At 37.9% G+C, this 14709-nt stretch overlaps 1 protein-coding gene across 7 annotated transcripts in view; it reads right to left on the bottom strand.

Annotated features, from left to right (window-relative positions):
- SPIDR (scaffold protein involved in DNA repair) overlaps positions 1-14709 on the bottom strand; it is a 205240-nt gene that overhangs the window by 17316 nt on the left and 173215 nt on the right. For 6 of the 7 annotated variants that reach the window (XR_012630439.1, XR_012630440.1, XR_012630442.1 and 3 more), the window contains exons 11-12: positions 10676-10834; positions 493-580 (exon numbers count right to left, since the gene is read on the bottom strand). Coding sequence is in view for 4 of the 7 variants with exons in the window: in XM_074880660.1 (XP_074736761.1) it covers positions 493-580; positions 10676-10834 (247 nt within the window). In the remaining 3 variants the exon portion in view is untranslated. The remainder of the gene's footprint in view (positions 1-492; positions 581-10675; positions 10835-14709) is intronic. The other variant, XM_074880670.1, reaches the window with a different exon arrangement.

The raw sequence follows: 14709 nt of genomic DNA, 5'->3' as shown, positions 1-14709 counted from the left end.
TTTTTGTGTTCATCCTTCAACTGTCATCATGTGAGACAACGATCAGTCAAAGTCATGCTAACTAGTAAGAGACCTGATTACAGCAGTCAGTCTGTCTTCACAGAATTTGATCTTCAGAAAAGTGCTTTGAAATCTACAGCTGAAAAGTGATTCAAAAGAATGAGCTAATATTATTGTATATAGATTTCTCAGCTGGCTCCATGCTATCTAATACCTCTTTCCTCCTGCAAGAAGAGGAGAGGAATAATTTGTCTGGACATCCTACCATTCTAGCTCTAGAGGATTAATAAGGGGCTAACTGCATAATTTTGGAAAGATGCTGCTGATCCAGAGGGCTTCAGGTTAGCCTAGGAGGTTGCCAGAACCAGTGAAACAAAACTCAGTAGCTAAAGAGAGGCAGAGAATCTGATTCCCAAAGTAAACACGATTAAATTACCAACAAAAATAGTAGTTGTGAGTGAAAAAATTCATTTCAATAATAACAAGACTTACCATTTCAGAGTCTTGACTTTGTCCAGGAACTTTTACAGGCACTACTGGAGGCCACAGACTGTCTATCAGACTAAAAAGTCCTAATGCCCTTAAAAAAGACCAATACAATCAGGTTTAAAATGTTTTCCAGTGTTATACATTATATTAAGAAGATTCATGAAGAAATATAATTTAAACCACCGCATGATTATGAAAACAATTTTAAATCATATTTGTTTTCTGGAAGCTGGTTTTGATTTGGTCTAATTAAATCTCCATCATTTCTGCTGCAGGGTGGAGAGGGAGGGAAGGGGTGTATCACATTCAGTGAAAAGCAAGTCATATTTAATCCTTTGCCATGAACAGCCTGATACATAATAAAATTCAGAGGAGCTGGGGTAAATGCTAGCTTGGGAAGGACACAGATACCAGCACAACTTCTTTTAAAAAACAGCTTTTAACTATTTTAACTAATAGGTTTTAAAAAAAGTTTTGTTTCTAACATTTTAATTTCTTGCTTTTCTCTAACAGCTGATTGTAACTGCTTTCAGGAAAGTCAGCAATTATCAGATACAGAGAAACAGGCACGATTTTGTTATCTTAAGTACATGTGCAGAGGACGGTCTCCTTCCTACACAGCTGCTCATCCAGTTACAATCTGTATTTATTTATTTTGTGAGTTTCCCACTTTTAATTTAGAAACAAACATAAAATTAACAGCCCAGCATATTAAGGTAAGATGTTGCAGACTCTTTAGCTTTAGCAAGCAAAGCTGTAATTTGCTGCAGTTCAGTGACTGCCTTTGTCAGTTGATATGGCATCCTTGCTGGACAGGCAGGAACATCTGAGGGAGAGGCCAAGAAAACAGCTAAGGGAGGGGAAATAGCTACAGATAACCAACTTGAAGAGGCATGTATTTTTGAGTTAAAGCTCCCAGTTATCTTGTCCTACTTCTCTGTTCTTTGTAGTTGAAGCACAGAGATCTGGATTTTAACCCCACACTGCCTCCAAGAACAAGTTGTCTGTTCCTCCAATTAAGAAAGCCAGTATTTCTGAAACAGCTCTAAAAAGTGAAGCCCAAAACTTGCTGAAAGTAATATTAGCTTCTAAACTCACTGTTTAGAAGGAAACGGCATACTCCGGTACAGGGCTGGAGCACGTTGCAATATGCTGTTTCTCTTCAAGGGGTCACAGAAACTTTCTGTTTAAAGTTCTGCTTTCAGCTCACTTCTGCTTAAGCTTATTTATTTCTGTATTTCCCTAGTCCTTCTCCAGATCCTTAAGTGCTTAGACTTTGGGTGTCTATAGGCAGTGAATTTCTTCCCATGTCTTTTCATATAGCACCAGGTATGATTCATTGTTAATAGTGATGCCTTTGGACCAGCACTGTAAGAAGTTTTATGGATGTAAACCTCAGAGTGGATCTTGTGGAATAAAGTTTGTGGTTCATGATTCAGGTAACAAGCTGGCAGATTAAAGAGATAATGTTGCTACCTGTAGTCATGTTCTCCACATTAATGAACAGATCAGAAACACAAATGTTCTGCTCTTTTAACAGAAACAAACTTCCTAACTTACATGGCATCATCTCTGAGTCTGTAAAAGGAGAAGGCTGAGCTCAGAGGCTGGGTTTTTTTGTTTCGTGTTTTGCTTTTAACAGTGAGAACATTACAACATACAAAGCAACACTTCTTAGGTATTAGAGACTTTACAACAAATTGATCGCTTCTTGATTCCTTGATCAGGATGAGATTTTCTGTCTTGTATCATACAGAATGATATCCTCGCTACAGTCACAGGAGGGCCAGCGCCCAGAGGAACAAACTCATCTTGCTAACTGGGACATGAAAAAGGAGAATTACAAAAAGAGAGCACAGTCTCCTGTACAACTCTGGCAGTTACACAAGTGCCTTCCTCACATGACACAGCACAAGGGCAAGGGCAGAGCATGGGTACAAATGTACCACAAACTCTGTGTGTGTGCACAGAGATCGCATATTTATCAACTTAGAGCAACTAAGCTATGTAGTTGCAGTGCAGATATAATGACATCTCCACACAGGCCTTACATTGATCCCTCATCTGTATTTTTAAGTTTACACAAGGGACATAAAGTTGTCCCTTCTTCTTTAGCTCTCTTCCAGCTTGCTACCCCATATCAGAATATCTAAGACATACGGTGCATTTCCTTATATTACTTGTGTCCTTTTGGAGAAGGTCATCTACTGCTTGAACTAGGAGCACTTAATTATTAGTAAATGACAGTATTTGTTTACGAACAGGCAGAGGAGCGGCATTGTGTAGAGAGCGTCTCTTGAACATCTTGGCCCCATCCTTTTGTTTGACACCAGTCAGGCAAAAGGCAGGGACATTTGCCACCTGAAGGATTTGCAAGTTCCAAGTCACATCCTGCTGAGATCCTTGTCTACCAAACAGAATGTTTTCTCCTAGAGTTGTCACTGTATCTGTCAGTGTCCCTGGTGAGGAGCTCTCCTCTTCCTCCACCCATTTATATGCCTCCAAGAAAGTTAACTCTCTCTCTTTACACTTAGGGACTTTGACTTAGCAGAAGGGGGTGAGGTGGGGGCAATGACAGTGGAGAAATGGCAAAACATTGTGTCCTCCTCTGTAAAAAATCACTGTCCTCACAGAAAGAATAAAATTCATTCTCTTTATTGGCCAAGCAACACTCAAATCCCACTTCAATCTGACTTGAACAATGGGTGTATTTAATCCAATATGTGTATCCTTCTTCAGCTATAGAGTCAGGACAAGAGATGAACAGCTGGCTCTGTGCTACAGTGGAGGGACATGGTTAGCTCCCGTGTACACAAAGAGCCTCTCTGGCTACAGAAGACAAAAACTTTTAAAATTTTGCTCTGTGAGTCTAATTACTAGTCACTTAAAAAAAAATAAAAATGATCACAAAAGGAGAGACTCCTAGAAAAGGAAAAGTAGAGTAAGAAGTGAGAAGAAACAGGCTCAAGGATAAAAAAAAGAACATGTAAAGTATTCTGAATAGCATTTTTTTTACTTCAGAGACAAGGACTCTATTGTAATATTCTATAACTTTTCTTTGAAAAAAGAAAAAAAGACTGAATCCATACCAAGAGAAGGACAGAAATCACCTATCAGATTCTAAATGACAGACTCAAAACCCTACTTCCCACACCAGACTGAAATCTATGTTTGGTAAAAATCTTTTTGTCCCATACTAAATATGTAGATGTCCACTGTTTATTACCAACACAGTAAGACCATCAGTAACTCCATGGAGTGTTATAGTATAGACTTCCATAGAAGTATGGACTTAGGACAGGCAGTCCTCTACCTACAGGTACTCTTCTCTTCTGTAAACCCACATCTTCAAGATTCACTTATATATAATGATACTTTTATATATGTGTGTGTGCATGTATATGCATATGATACACAAAGTAACACTTTTTAGTGTCCTTTATTTTTATTATCCAATGTGCTCAAAAGGCATCCCTCAACTTAAAACTTTCCTTGCTGAACTTTGGTACATCTTTTCTCTGCATCCATAAATGCAAACTGCCTGCTGTGTATCCAGACAGCAGTCAGAGAATTTTAAAGATTTAATACTGTTAAACAGGCTAAATACATAGCTGAGAAAATGCAAAATATACATGCAACATGTGCAGAAGTTAATTGTGACCCATTTAACAAAACAGCTTAAACTACTCCATAGAAAAATTACTGGACAATAACAAGCGAAACTAATAAAATAGTATTTACGTTTCCCTCCCCACAATTCTTGCCATAGATGATGACTGTGCTGCCCTGTACAGAAGTTGCTTTCATTTGCTCACCTAACCACCTTCCTTCTCAGTTTCATAGCTCAGCAGGAGACACTTTCTGCTTCTAACCTTCCTGGCTTGTTTTGCTTTTTACTGCAAAGTCAGATGGCATACATTCATACATGCATACACATGTTTGCTCTATGATTTTTGATAAAAACATACAAATAAAGAGAAAAGATGTTGCAATTATATTTAGACGCCCAGTAAACTGATACCAGTATCTACATTACCAGCATATCTACTCTGATCCTGTGGAAATTTAATTCATTTCACACTACAAGCTATGCTACAAAAATCAAACTTCAAATTTTGATTTTTCAAAACTATATTTCACTGACTCTCATTTGACAACTTATTTCATAACTTAATAATGAGATTTTGCTTATTTCTCTCACAAGCATGAAGTTTCATCTACAGTTGTGGTCCAAGAACTTTGTGTGTGAAATACCTGATTCAACTTTTAACATTACAGCTTACAGTTTGGGGGATTTTTCAATTTAATAATCACATCACAGGTTCAGAGGAAAATTACTACAGGGAGAAAACATCAGCACTATCAAAGAAAGTAGAAGGAAAACAATGCCCATAACTAGGAAAAGAAGAAAGCCTATGTAAGGTTACAGTAGGGGACAGGAAGAAAGATGCTAGGATTCTCCTCCAATGTCTTCCACAGCTTTGCTCTGGGAACTCAAGACTTGGCATTTCTCTGTTTCCTCCTCTCCTACTCTCCCAATTCTAGTCTAAAATGAAAGAGTTTTCTTTTGGCAGTATCAGTCTCAATTATTAAGAACTCAAAAATCAAGTAATTCCTAGCCGTCTGTGAAACATCTCCTTGCTCAAAACTAAAAAGAAACAGTAATAATCACCTAGACCACATAAACTTCAACTATCAGAAGACAAGCAATTCAAATATAAAGCTGATACTGTAGGTTAGATCTCTCTTTAATTGTCCTATTAAGATCTTGCAGTGCACAAGCTATGCAACACTGTATTTTCTCAGACTTGACTAATAAAAGAAACAAAATAATAAAGTAAAAATTTGAGCTTACTAAACTGGTATCTTAGTCAAAATACAAACAGGGAGGAAGGGTTGCTGGCTTTTCTTCCCTAAGTTTTGTTTAGATATATGAAATTATTTTGTGGAATAATTTATTTACATACTTTAATAACTCACTATAGTACATTAGAAATTACACATACTACATTAAAAGACTATTATAATATAAAAGTACTTTTGATTCAATATGGATATTCCTACGTTATTCTCCCATGCTGCTTACTAAACATATTCATGACAGAAGCACTCAAGATACAAGCAGCAGTCCATGCTTGTTAAAGAGAAGAAAACTCAGGGAAAAAAGTTAATTTCTGATACATAAGCAATCATCAAAAATAATAAAAATGTAATGCAAGTATTCAAAAATTCAATGTGATTACTGAAATTATGCTTTAAATGGAACTCAACTTTTAACCACAGCAATTACCGACGTGTTTCAGGACCTCAAAACCTCAGAGACGTGGGTGGCTCTTTTAGATGGCAGTCTTTTGGAGGAGGGAAAACCAAAGGAAGGAAGTTATGACTTCCTTGCTCTGTGGAGAGTTCTTACTATTACATTTCCTGTCAACGTCTAGCAGTCGAAACACTTTCTTGCATAGCAGTTAGCAGTGGTCCTCTCTTCTGAGTGTAAAGCAAAAAGAAGACAAAGTATACGGTGAAGAGTAGAAGGAAAAGGAGAGAGATAGAGGCCAGAGAAGTATGTGACTTAAACAAAAAAAGAAAAAAAAAAGAAGAAAGAAAACCCTCAGGCACAACAGTGACCAATACCACAGACAAATACAGGGAGATTTCACATTTCAGTGCCTAACATTTGAAAGTTTAAAATGACAAATAACAGAAGCAAACTTTATTTGAAAACGCAAAATTTGTCAGAAACATAACACTGGTTGATGAACTCAGTGTTCAGAGTCTACTTACTCTAGAGGAAAATGCAACAGATAGTACAACCTGTCATGAGTTAAAGGTTGGGTCAAGTGCCAAAGCTTATGAGTTGATGTATCCTTCAGAGCGTTTTATCCTATCCAACATAAGTGTGGATTTTAGCACTATGCATGCAACAGTTCTATCTTCTTTTGAAACTTGTTAAGCATTTTTCCAATTTAGGGACAAAATTCATACTGACATCCGGTATTAATTATGTATTACATTAAAGCATTTCTTCCACCCTGCTCCATTTTTAAATTGGTGTCATCTTTCTGTTCTGCTGAACAGAAACTCTTCATATTTCTACCTTATAAGAAAGCATAAAGAGAAGAAGCAGGTAGGTCTGCTATACTCAGCAGTAAAACAACTCGGTGCTTGGCAAATCAGGTGAAAAGACACAAACTGTCAAAATCCAAATTATTATTCTGTGTGGAACTCCAGTCAGGGCTGAAAACCTAAAATTAATATTTTTGTCAATAAAGACAGATACCTAAATACAAAGTTTATCCCAGCTCATTGAAATTCATTTCCGGTAGGAAGCAGGAGACTATGACAATTTGTAGGTTATTTACTCCTGAGGCATTTTAGTGAGTGCTCAGTCCCTGCATCTATTTAGTTACTGGTTATACTGGACATACCTGAAATATGCCTGGGATCTATTAAAACTGGGTGTGTGTGTGTGTGTGTTACATGTTAGTTGTACTGCATATGGATTCTTAACCAAAATTCCTGTCTGTAGCAGTACACCATCAAAATCTCACTTTTTCTTTCCCAAGGGGCTGAATTTATAAGACTGACATATGAGGAAGGGGGAGGACAAGAGAGAGAATATACACATCTAAGGTGCCAACACCACCAGCAGCAGATCATGAACGTTTTTCAGTCACAGAATCACAGAATCATTCAGGTTGGAAAAGTCCCTTGGGATCATCGAGTCCAACCATCAGCCCTACTCTACAAAGTTCTCCCCTACACCATATCCCCCAACATCTCATCCAAACGACCCTTAAACACATCCAGGGATGGTGACTCCACCACTTCCCTGGGCAGCCTATTCCACTGTCTGACCACTCTTTCTGTGAAAAATGTTTTCCTAATGTCCATTCTGAACCTCCCCTGTTGCAGTTTAAAGCCATTCCCTCTTGTTCTATCGCTATATTACCTGTGAGAAGAGACCAGCACCAACCTCTCTACAATGTCCTTTCAGGTAGCTGTAGAGAGTGATGAGGTCTCCCCTCAACCTTCTCTTCCTCAAACTAAACAGTCCCAGCTCCTTCAATGGCTCCTCACAGGATTTGTTCTCCAGGCCCTTCTTCTCTCTTTAAACGACCATATCTTTATTTTTTGCTGATACTAAGCATGCAGTTCAGGGAACAGTTGTAGGAAAGGCTAGGAGACAAGTATGAATGAGAGGGTGAAAAGAAAAGGTGTCAAGAAACAGATACTGAACCACATATGTGCTGTTAATTCACCTGCTACAATACTGGTTCCTACCTTATTCAACAGCCTCATGAACAGACTGGAAGAACTGCTGGAAATAAGACACTGAACAACCCATGGCAACTTTGCCATGACTCAGCCGTGCCCATCTGTCTTACAGGATTGCCAGAAATTGGACTGCAAAGGGAAACACCACTTCCTCTACTGGACTACAAAGGGAAGGATTTCTTGCAGGGATGGTTTTGGGGAGTATGTTTTACATGGGTTATGGGACTGAAAACAAATGAAAGACCTTCAAATGACCTAGTACAAGAGCCTATTACTTGTTAAAGCTTATGGGTATTCAAAACCAATATTCAACATTGTTTCTCTCAATATCAGATTACTATAATTCTAATTTTTCACAGGGTTGATCTTGGTCATGACAGGACATGGTTGTCCAAGTTCTTATCCCACTTTTCTTTTGGAACACAAGTGTTTTCTTATAAGGAGAAGAAATGGATCTAGTTTCTTTAGCACATCCCACAGTATAGGCCCATTCCAAAGACCAAGTCAGGTTTACAGCCAGGTTTTCACCTGGATGTAAAAACCCCCTTATTATAGGTTTTTAGTCCTTGAAATGCAAGTTCAGATCACAACAACAATTTTAAAATTGCATTTACTGTCATGGTGTTAAATAGTACTTTAAATTAAATACTTAATGATGAGGATGGATGACGGCCTGGAAAATTTTTTGAATAATAAGTGGTCCAATGACACAAAAAGCCTGAGAACCTCTTGTATCTGTTAAATGAAGATCTCCTCTGTCTCATGGAGGGACTAAGGAAGCACTTGTCTCTATAGGAGAGATTACAATCCATGTGACTGTCAGACAACATGCACATACAGGATCTTATTAGCCATTCCTGGCCTTCTCCAGATCATGTGCTTCAAAGGCACAAAAAAAAGTAATTACTTTTCCCTTGTATTTCCTACATTTTATTCCTTTTTATCCATTTTAAAAGTCACTGTCAGACTCCAGGAAACAGTTTAAAAGCCATCTCCTCCAAAAAAGTAACTGACATTCTAAAAAAAAAAAAAGGCAGCACTTTCTTGCAGAGCAGACCACATAGTTCTTACTCAGTCATGTGCTGCAAGCCAAGGTTGGGCACTCACAGGCATATCCCATCATGTGCTCGGACACACCACTGGCTCTGGAAACCCATTTATCCAGTGGCAATGAGTTCTAGAGTCTAATTATGCTCTGTGTGAGTAAGTACTCCCTTATATTAATTTCAGATATAGATTTACTGTGGTTTCCATCACACCTAGAATGACACAAAACGTGTCCCAACACTTAAAAGTAATAACAAGTTATAAAGCAGAATTTAGGCTAAAACAATTAAGAAAAAAATAAATCCCTAAACAGTTCCCCCACCCACCCATCTTGTACAATGAAATCACGTTTTAACCACTGCACTGTCCCCGAAGCTACACTAGCCTTTTTCTTTTAATGTTTCCTAGCAGGGTTACCACCAGCACAGCTCCAGCTGAGCCACCAGCATTTTCAGCAGTGCGTCTTCTAATCATCCTCAGAATAGCCAGAAGTAAGTTACTGCTGCTTTGAAACAGAATTTACATTAGAAAAAGTCTGTCTCTTATTAGCTAGGCAGAGTACTGGAAACACCAGCAGCCAGTTGTAAAAGTTCATTTGTATCCAGAATTCCAAAGCCATTATTTAATTTGTTTGGAAAAAATGTAACTTGCAAAAAAAGCCAGCAAAATAATTAAATAAGAAGACGTGTTTGTTATTAAAGATCCATAAAAATGCAAGTAGGCTTGAAATCCAAAGGATCTGAAAATTAACACTGCAAGTACATAAAAAGAAAAGCATACTGAATAGGGCTGGCTGGAAAACAACAATTCCATTTTACTAAACATTTCAAGGCTTTGAAATTTGTTTTTGTTCCAATATGAAACAAAAATGAGACTTTCAGAAAGTTTTCATGAAATGAGAATGAGAGAGAGAATATTCACTCCCTCTGGACCTGAAAAAATCTTCCCAACAAAATTGTCTCCAAAATAGATAATGTTTCCATGAAACATTCTGGTTTTGATGAAACAGCATTTTTCAACAGGAAAAAAAGTGTCAGCAGAAATATCATAGCCATTCTAATAGCAAAGGCTTATCTAGATTGGATGCTTGTACAAATAAATTATGTTGAGAATTGAACCAATCTAATTATATTTATATAGATCCCCGTGTGAATACTGTATTGCTTTCCTTAGAAAGATACTCTGTAAGATGCTTGATCTATTTAATATTTTTTTCTTGATTAAAGGTACTTTATTTTATTCAAAGAATGCAAAAAGAATCACAGAATAAGCAAAATCTGAGAAGTACCATAAGTCAATTTATTACTTATCGGGGTGGATTTTTCTATAAACCTGTGGACATTCTTATTCCGAAATAAGAATGACTTTATGATTTGCAAGATATTTTTTTTTTAAAGAAACTTAAACTGTGCTTCCCAAACCATATAGACTTAATTGAATTAAGCTCTCGTATACTACGGGAAAGTCTGTGCTTGAAACTTCAACCCATACTGGGCAGCACTGTAGAAAAACATACTGTAGTAAACAGTTCTGCAATGAAAGGGAGGTGAACTAATGTTTTTAAGTCTTTGAAACTACTGAAGAGGAAAAAAGCACTCATATTTTATGAAATATTGCATACAGTAATTCTTCTCTATTCCTTTCTCTGCCAAGTGTGCATTTTTGTGTTAGCTTATTTATCCTCATTTTGGTGTATGGTTGGCTCAAGTACTATTGGATGCCCCAAAAATGGCAATGAGGACATTTAATTGAACAAAACCAGATCCAGTTGTTGCAAAGAATATTGATCACAGAAATAAATAGAACGGCAGATCACCTCTGCCTGCCACAGCACGCAATACATGCTCCCAGGAATTGTTCTCACCTTCCTCTTGTAGTTCTTTGCAAAATTTTCATTCCAGCTAAGCAGCAGAATTTTCCTTCCCATCTCCTGCAATACTGCTCAATGTCATCTGCAGAACTTAGGGACTGCAACTGCACTTCACTGAACATACCATAGGCATCCTGGACAAGGAGACATAACCTGCAAAACATTTCTTCATTACTCATTGGCTTCTGTTCACAACAAACTAGTTAGCAAATTTCTGAAAATTATATTACAAGCTTCAGGACAGGGCTTATTCTCTACAGTATCTGGAGAATTTCTACCAAATAATGTATGAATAAACAAAACCAATGTCATTAAAGGTTTCCTCATGTATATTTTCAGGACGTAACAGGGCCATGAAGTGGAGAAGCATGAATGAAAAAAAGTGTAAAGGGCTTGCAGTGGGGATTAGATAAATTAACTGCTATGTACTATGTGGTTTGCATACTTACAAAGAAAGAAAGTTGAGTTTTTCCCTTACTTGAGGTGAATTCTGCAATGCAGACAGAGCAATGATCAAGCATGTATGTGTGTGTGTGTATAAATACAAAAATTCTGCATAGAAGTAAACAAAGCAACATGTTTCACAAGTAACGATCACCAACAGTGAAACTGGCAAAGCAATCATTACATTTTCTATAACTTTTTTAAGAGTCCTGAAGGTGCAAAAAAGGAGTGAAATGTCAATTTTTCTTTTTAAAAAAACCAAAAACATGAAACTGCCGATTACTACATTCAATATTGGGTATGAAGAAGCCCAGAGGAACTATTTTAAGGAGGTAATTAAAGAATCTGCTAAACGAACAATTTCATTAAAGTAATCTATGGAAGTAGGGGCTGTAGGGCTGGGAAGTATTGCTTAACCAACTTGCTGGCGTTTCAAGAAGATATTACTGTCATAGCAGATAAGGCAAAATCAGTGGATGTCATACATTTAGATAGTCAAAAATGCATTTCACAAGATTCTGCATCTGAGATGAGCAGCCACGATAGCATGAGTCATGCAGTACTGGAAGAAGGAGGCTGCTGTCTACAAGATTGGTTTAATTGCCCCAGAAAGAGACAGTTAAGCATGGAAACTTTTCAAAGGGAGACAAAAATTACCTTTGAGGGTAGCACACACATCTTTATTTCTAAATAAAACTCAGGGGTGCACTAGGCAGCAGAATTCAGTTTATTTCAAAGGTACATGCCAAAACTACCTTCTCCAGAGCAGCACCATTGTTCACAGCAAGCTAATTCCAGCTGCTTTTGGAGCACATCATATAACATATATGCATCCTGAAAGCATTCAACAGTAGTCATATCTTTGTAAAACACATTTTGAATGAAATGAGCTCCTACATTTCTCTGGAAGAAATTTTCTTTGCAGAGAAGCTTAGGAACACGGAAGACCATTAATCACAGTTTCCTTGTTCATTATAAACTAACTTTGGCTTACACCCTTAAGAGGGCTGTATTTGACATAGGATACAACCCTAAAGCCTTTCAGACATCAGCAGCTGTGCAAGCACCAGCTCAGAGTCCTCATTTCTCAGATTCTGATGGTGGTTTTGAGGAGCAGGGAGTGGTAGGACTGAACACAAATGAAGGCTCCCAATTTTCCCATATCTCTAGTGACAAAGGTCCCACACAAACAGAGTCTTCACCAGGCAAAGAAAGCTTAGGTACAATTCCTCCACAGACTGCCAAGGTTAAGAAGTCATTTAGCGCCGTGAAACACTGCTCCTACCCTGAGCAATGACAAATATGAGGAAACCAAACACTGTTGTGATGTGTAGGCTGGAAGGATACATACCCTCATCTCTGGGATGAGTGGTGGTCCCAGCCTAGAAAGCAGGTGACCGTCCTAACACAAACCTGTATCTTCAACAGCTCTGTCACTCTTTTAATCTTCTGTATAAAACAATCCGTGAGATGCCTTCTGGATTCGTACCACAAGATCATCTCCAACTCAACAGAACAAAGACTGATGTGCTATAAACATGACAGCTCTGAAGTAGAAAAACTATGGTTGCCTGCTGCTTTCCATGTTAGGACCTTGCAATCAGTTAAAAATTCTCCCGGGTTTTAACTGATTTTACTGAAATTCCTCATGCTATTGTTTTGTTTGGAAAAACAAGAGCTAATATGCTCTGGACATTTCTGAAAATCAGATTGAGTAGAACAGGAAAAACAAAGCAAACAGTTTTGCCTATGTTAACAAAACATTCAGTGACTGTGAAAAATTAGGCCTCTGTATCTTGGAGCAAGCAAGGGCCAACTGAGTTAGTGTCTCAGATCTGATCAGTTCATCAGTCTCTTAACTGATCACTGGAATTTCTCCTATCTTTAGTGAGACATAACTGAACACAAGTAAGTCTCAGACTAGCTGGCACCAAGCTCGTATTAAGTCCTCTGGGACATGTTAATTGCCCAAATAAAATTAGTTTGGTTACTGTCAAAGACATCAGTCACTAAAAGTGCATTTTCCCAGTCCTTTTAAGCCATGTGAAGAGATGGCTGCTGTCAGACATGGTTGTCTCAACATCCTGCATCCCTGGTCACATATTTCCATCCCTTTGTGGTGGCAGCATAAATGGCTAGGACAGGAAACTGTTCTGACCAAAAAATACTATAGCCAAATAATCATCATTATCACCATGAGATCAGCTCCTTGAAAATTAACTCTGTAGAAGTAAACTCACACGTGCATGGAGTACTACTTCTAGACAAGGATGTATTTTCCAGGAGGCTGAAGCTCCCACTCCAGCTGTCTAGTGTATGCAGCACTACATTCAGGTCTTATGATGGGAGAATGGCCATCGTATGACCAAGCTCGATATACAGAAGGAAGAACTGTCTAACTTGAGGCTTATATCACTAATATTCCTGTTCACACTAGTATTGTGTTCATGATTATTGGCATCATGAAGAAACACAGAGCAGCAGACCTATTGCATCAGACTCTTTCATTGTATTAGGACCGTACATCTGAGCACACGTCCACTATAGCTCTCTTGTTCTAACAGTATCCAAAAGGTAGTAATGATTTCTCAGCAACATGCGTTTAAGATGAATGAATTCACTCACTTGGAAGACAGATTTCATAAATAACCTTCAGATGACCAGTTTCAGACTAAAAGATGAGGAATATCCCAAACTAATGCTATGAAGAGAACTTCACAAACACATGTCCCCTGCTTCAGCCCACTTTCAAAACAGTACAAATGAATGATGACAAAAACTTGAAATATTCTCAACATCATTTCATCTGTCTCACATTAATTTAGTAATTAATGCTATAGGTATTGAATGATGAGTGACAACTGATTTTCCTACTTAATGACTATCACAAAATCAGCTGAATCCCACAACAGACTCAGCAATGCATTTGGAGAACCATTTTCACACACTCTGAAGCAGGTTCTGCTCTTTACAGATTTTGCACATGCTGTCAGCATCACTAACAGTAGTTCAGCTGCTTTCAGAGGCTGTTGATTCATGGCCTAACTTTTTCACCAGCATTGGTTTTTTCCTTGATTTCACTTTATTCCCAGAAAAGTGCATTTGTATTATTTTCCCATGTGTTGCTCTCATATTGCAGCAAACGTTTTTGCAAATTAAGTTTTAGAGCAAGTCTAACTGTGAATAAAGGAACAGTTTGTTCCATGATTTTTCCCCCTTTGAAGCTCACTACCCGGATGAAAGCCACATCTAAACTATGAGACAAGCTGCAAATCCAAAATGAGCATTTGCCCCCAGGAATTCAGCATTTATATTTTGTGCACATCTGCCACAAATACTTTTTTCCATAAAATGTGGGTTTTGTACTGAATCAGTTAACCAGCTAAAACATACCTTTACCAATGCCTTGTCAGTATGCATAGCAGTGAACTGTTTAAAAAAAGGGCAAGATCACCATTTTTATCAGCGGTGCTCATGAAGGGAGGAAATAAGGGCCATCTTTATTTCTGGGACAACAGGATGCAACCCTGCATAAGACCTCAATTTAAAATATGGTTTTGGAAACTGAAATTTCTCATGCAAAA

Source organism: Strix uralensis, chromosome 1, assembly GCF_047716275.1.
Source record: "Strix uralensis isolate ZFMK-TIS-50842 chromosome 1, bStrUra1, whole genome shotgun sequence".
Taxonomy (NCBI): domain Eukaryota; kingdom Metazoa; phylum Chordata; class Aves; order Strigiformes; family Strigidae; genus Strix; species Strix uralensis.
Note: the sequence above shows the minus strand (reverse complement) of the source record. Positions and strands in the feature narration are given on the sequence as shown.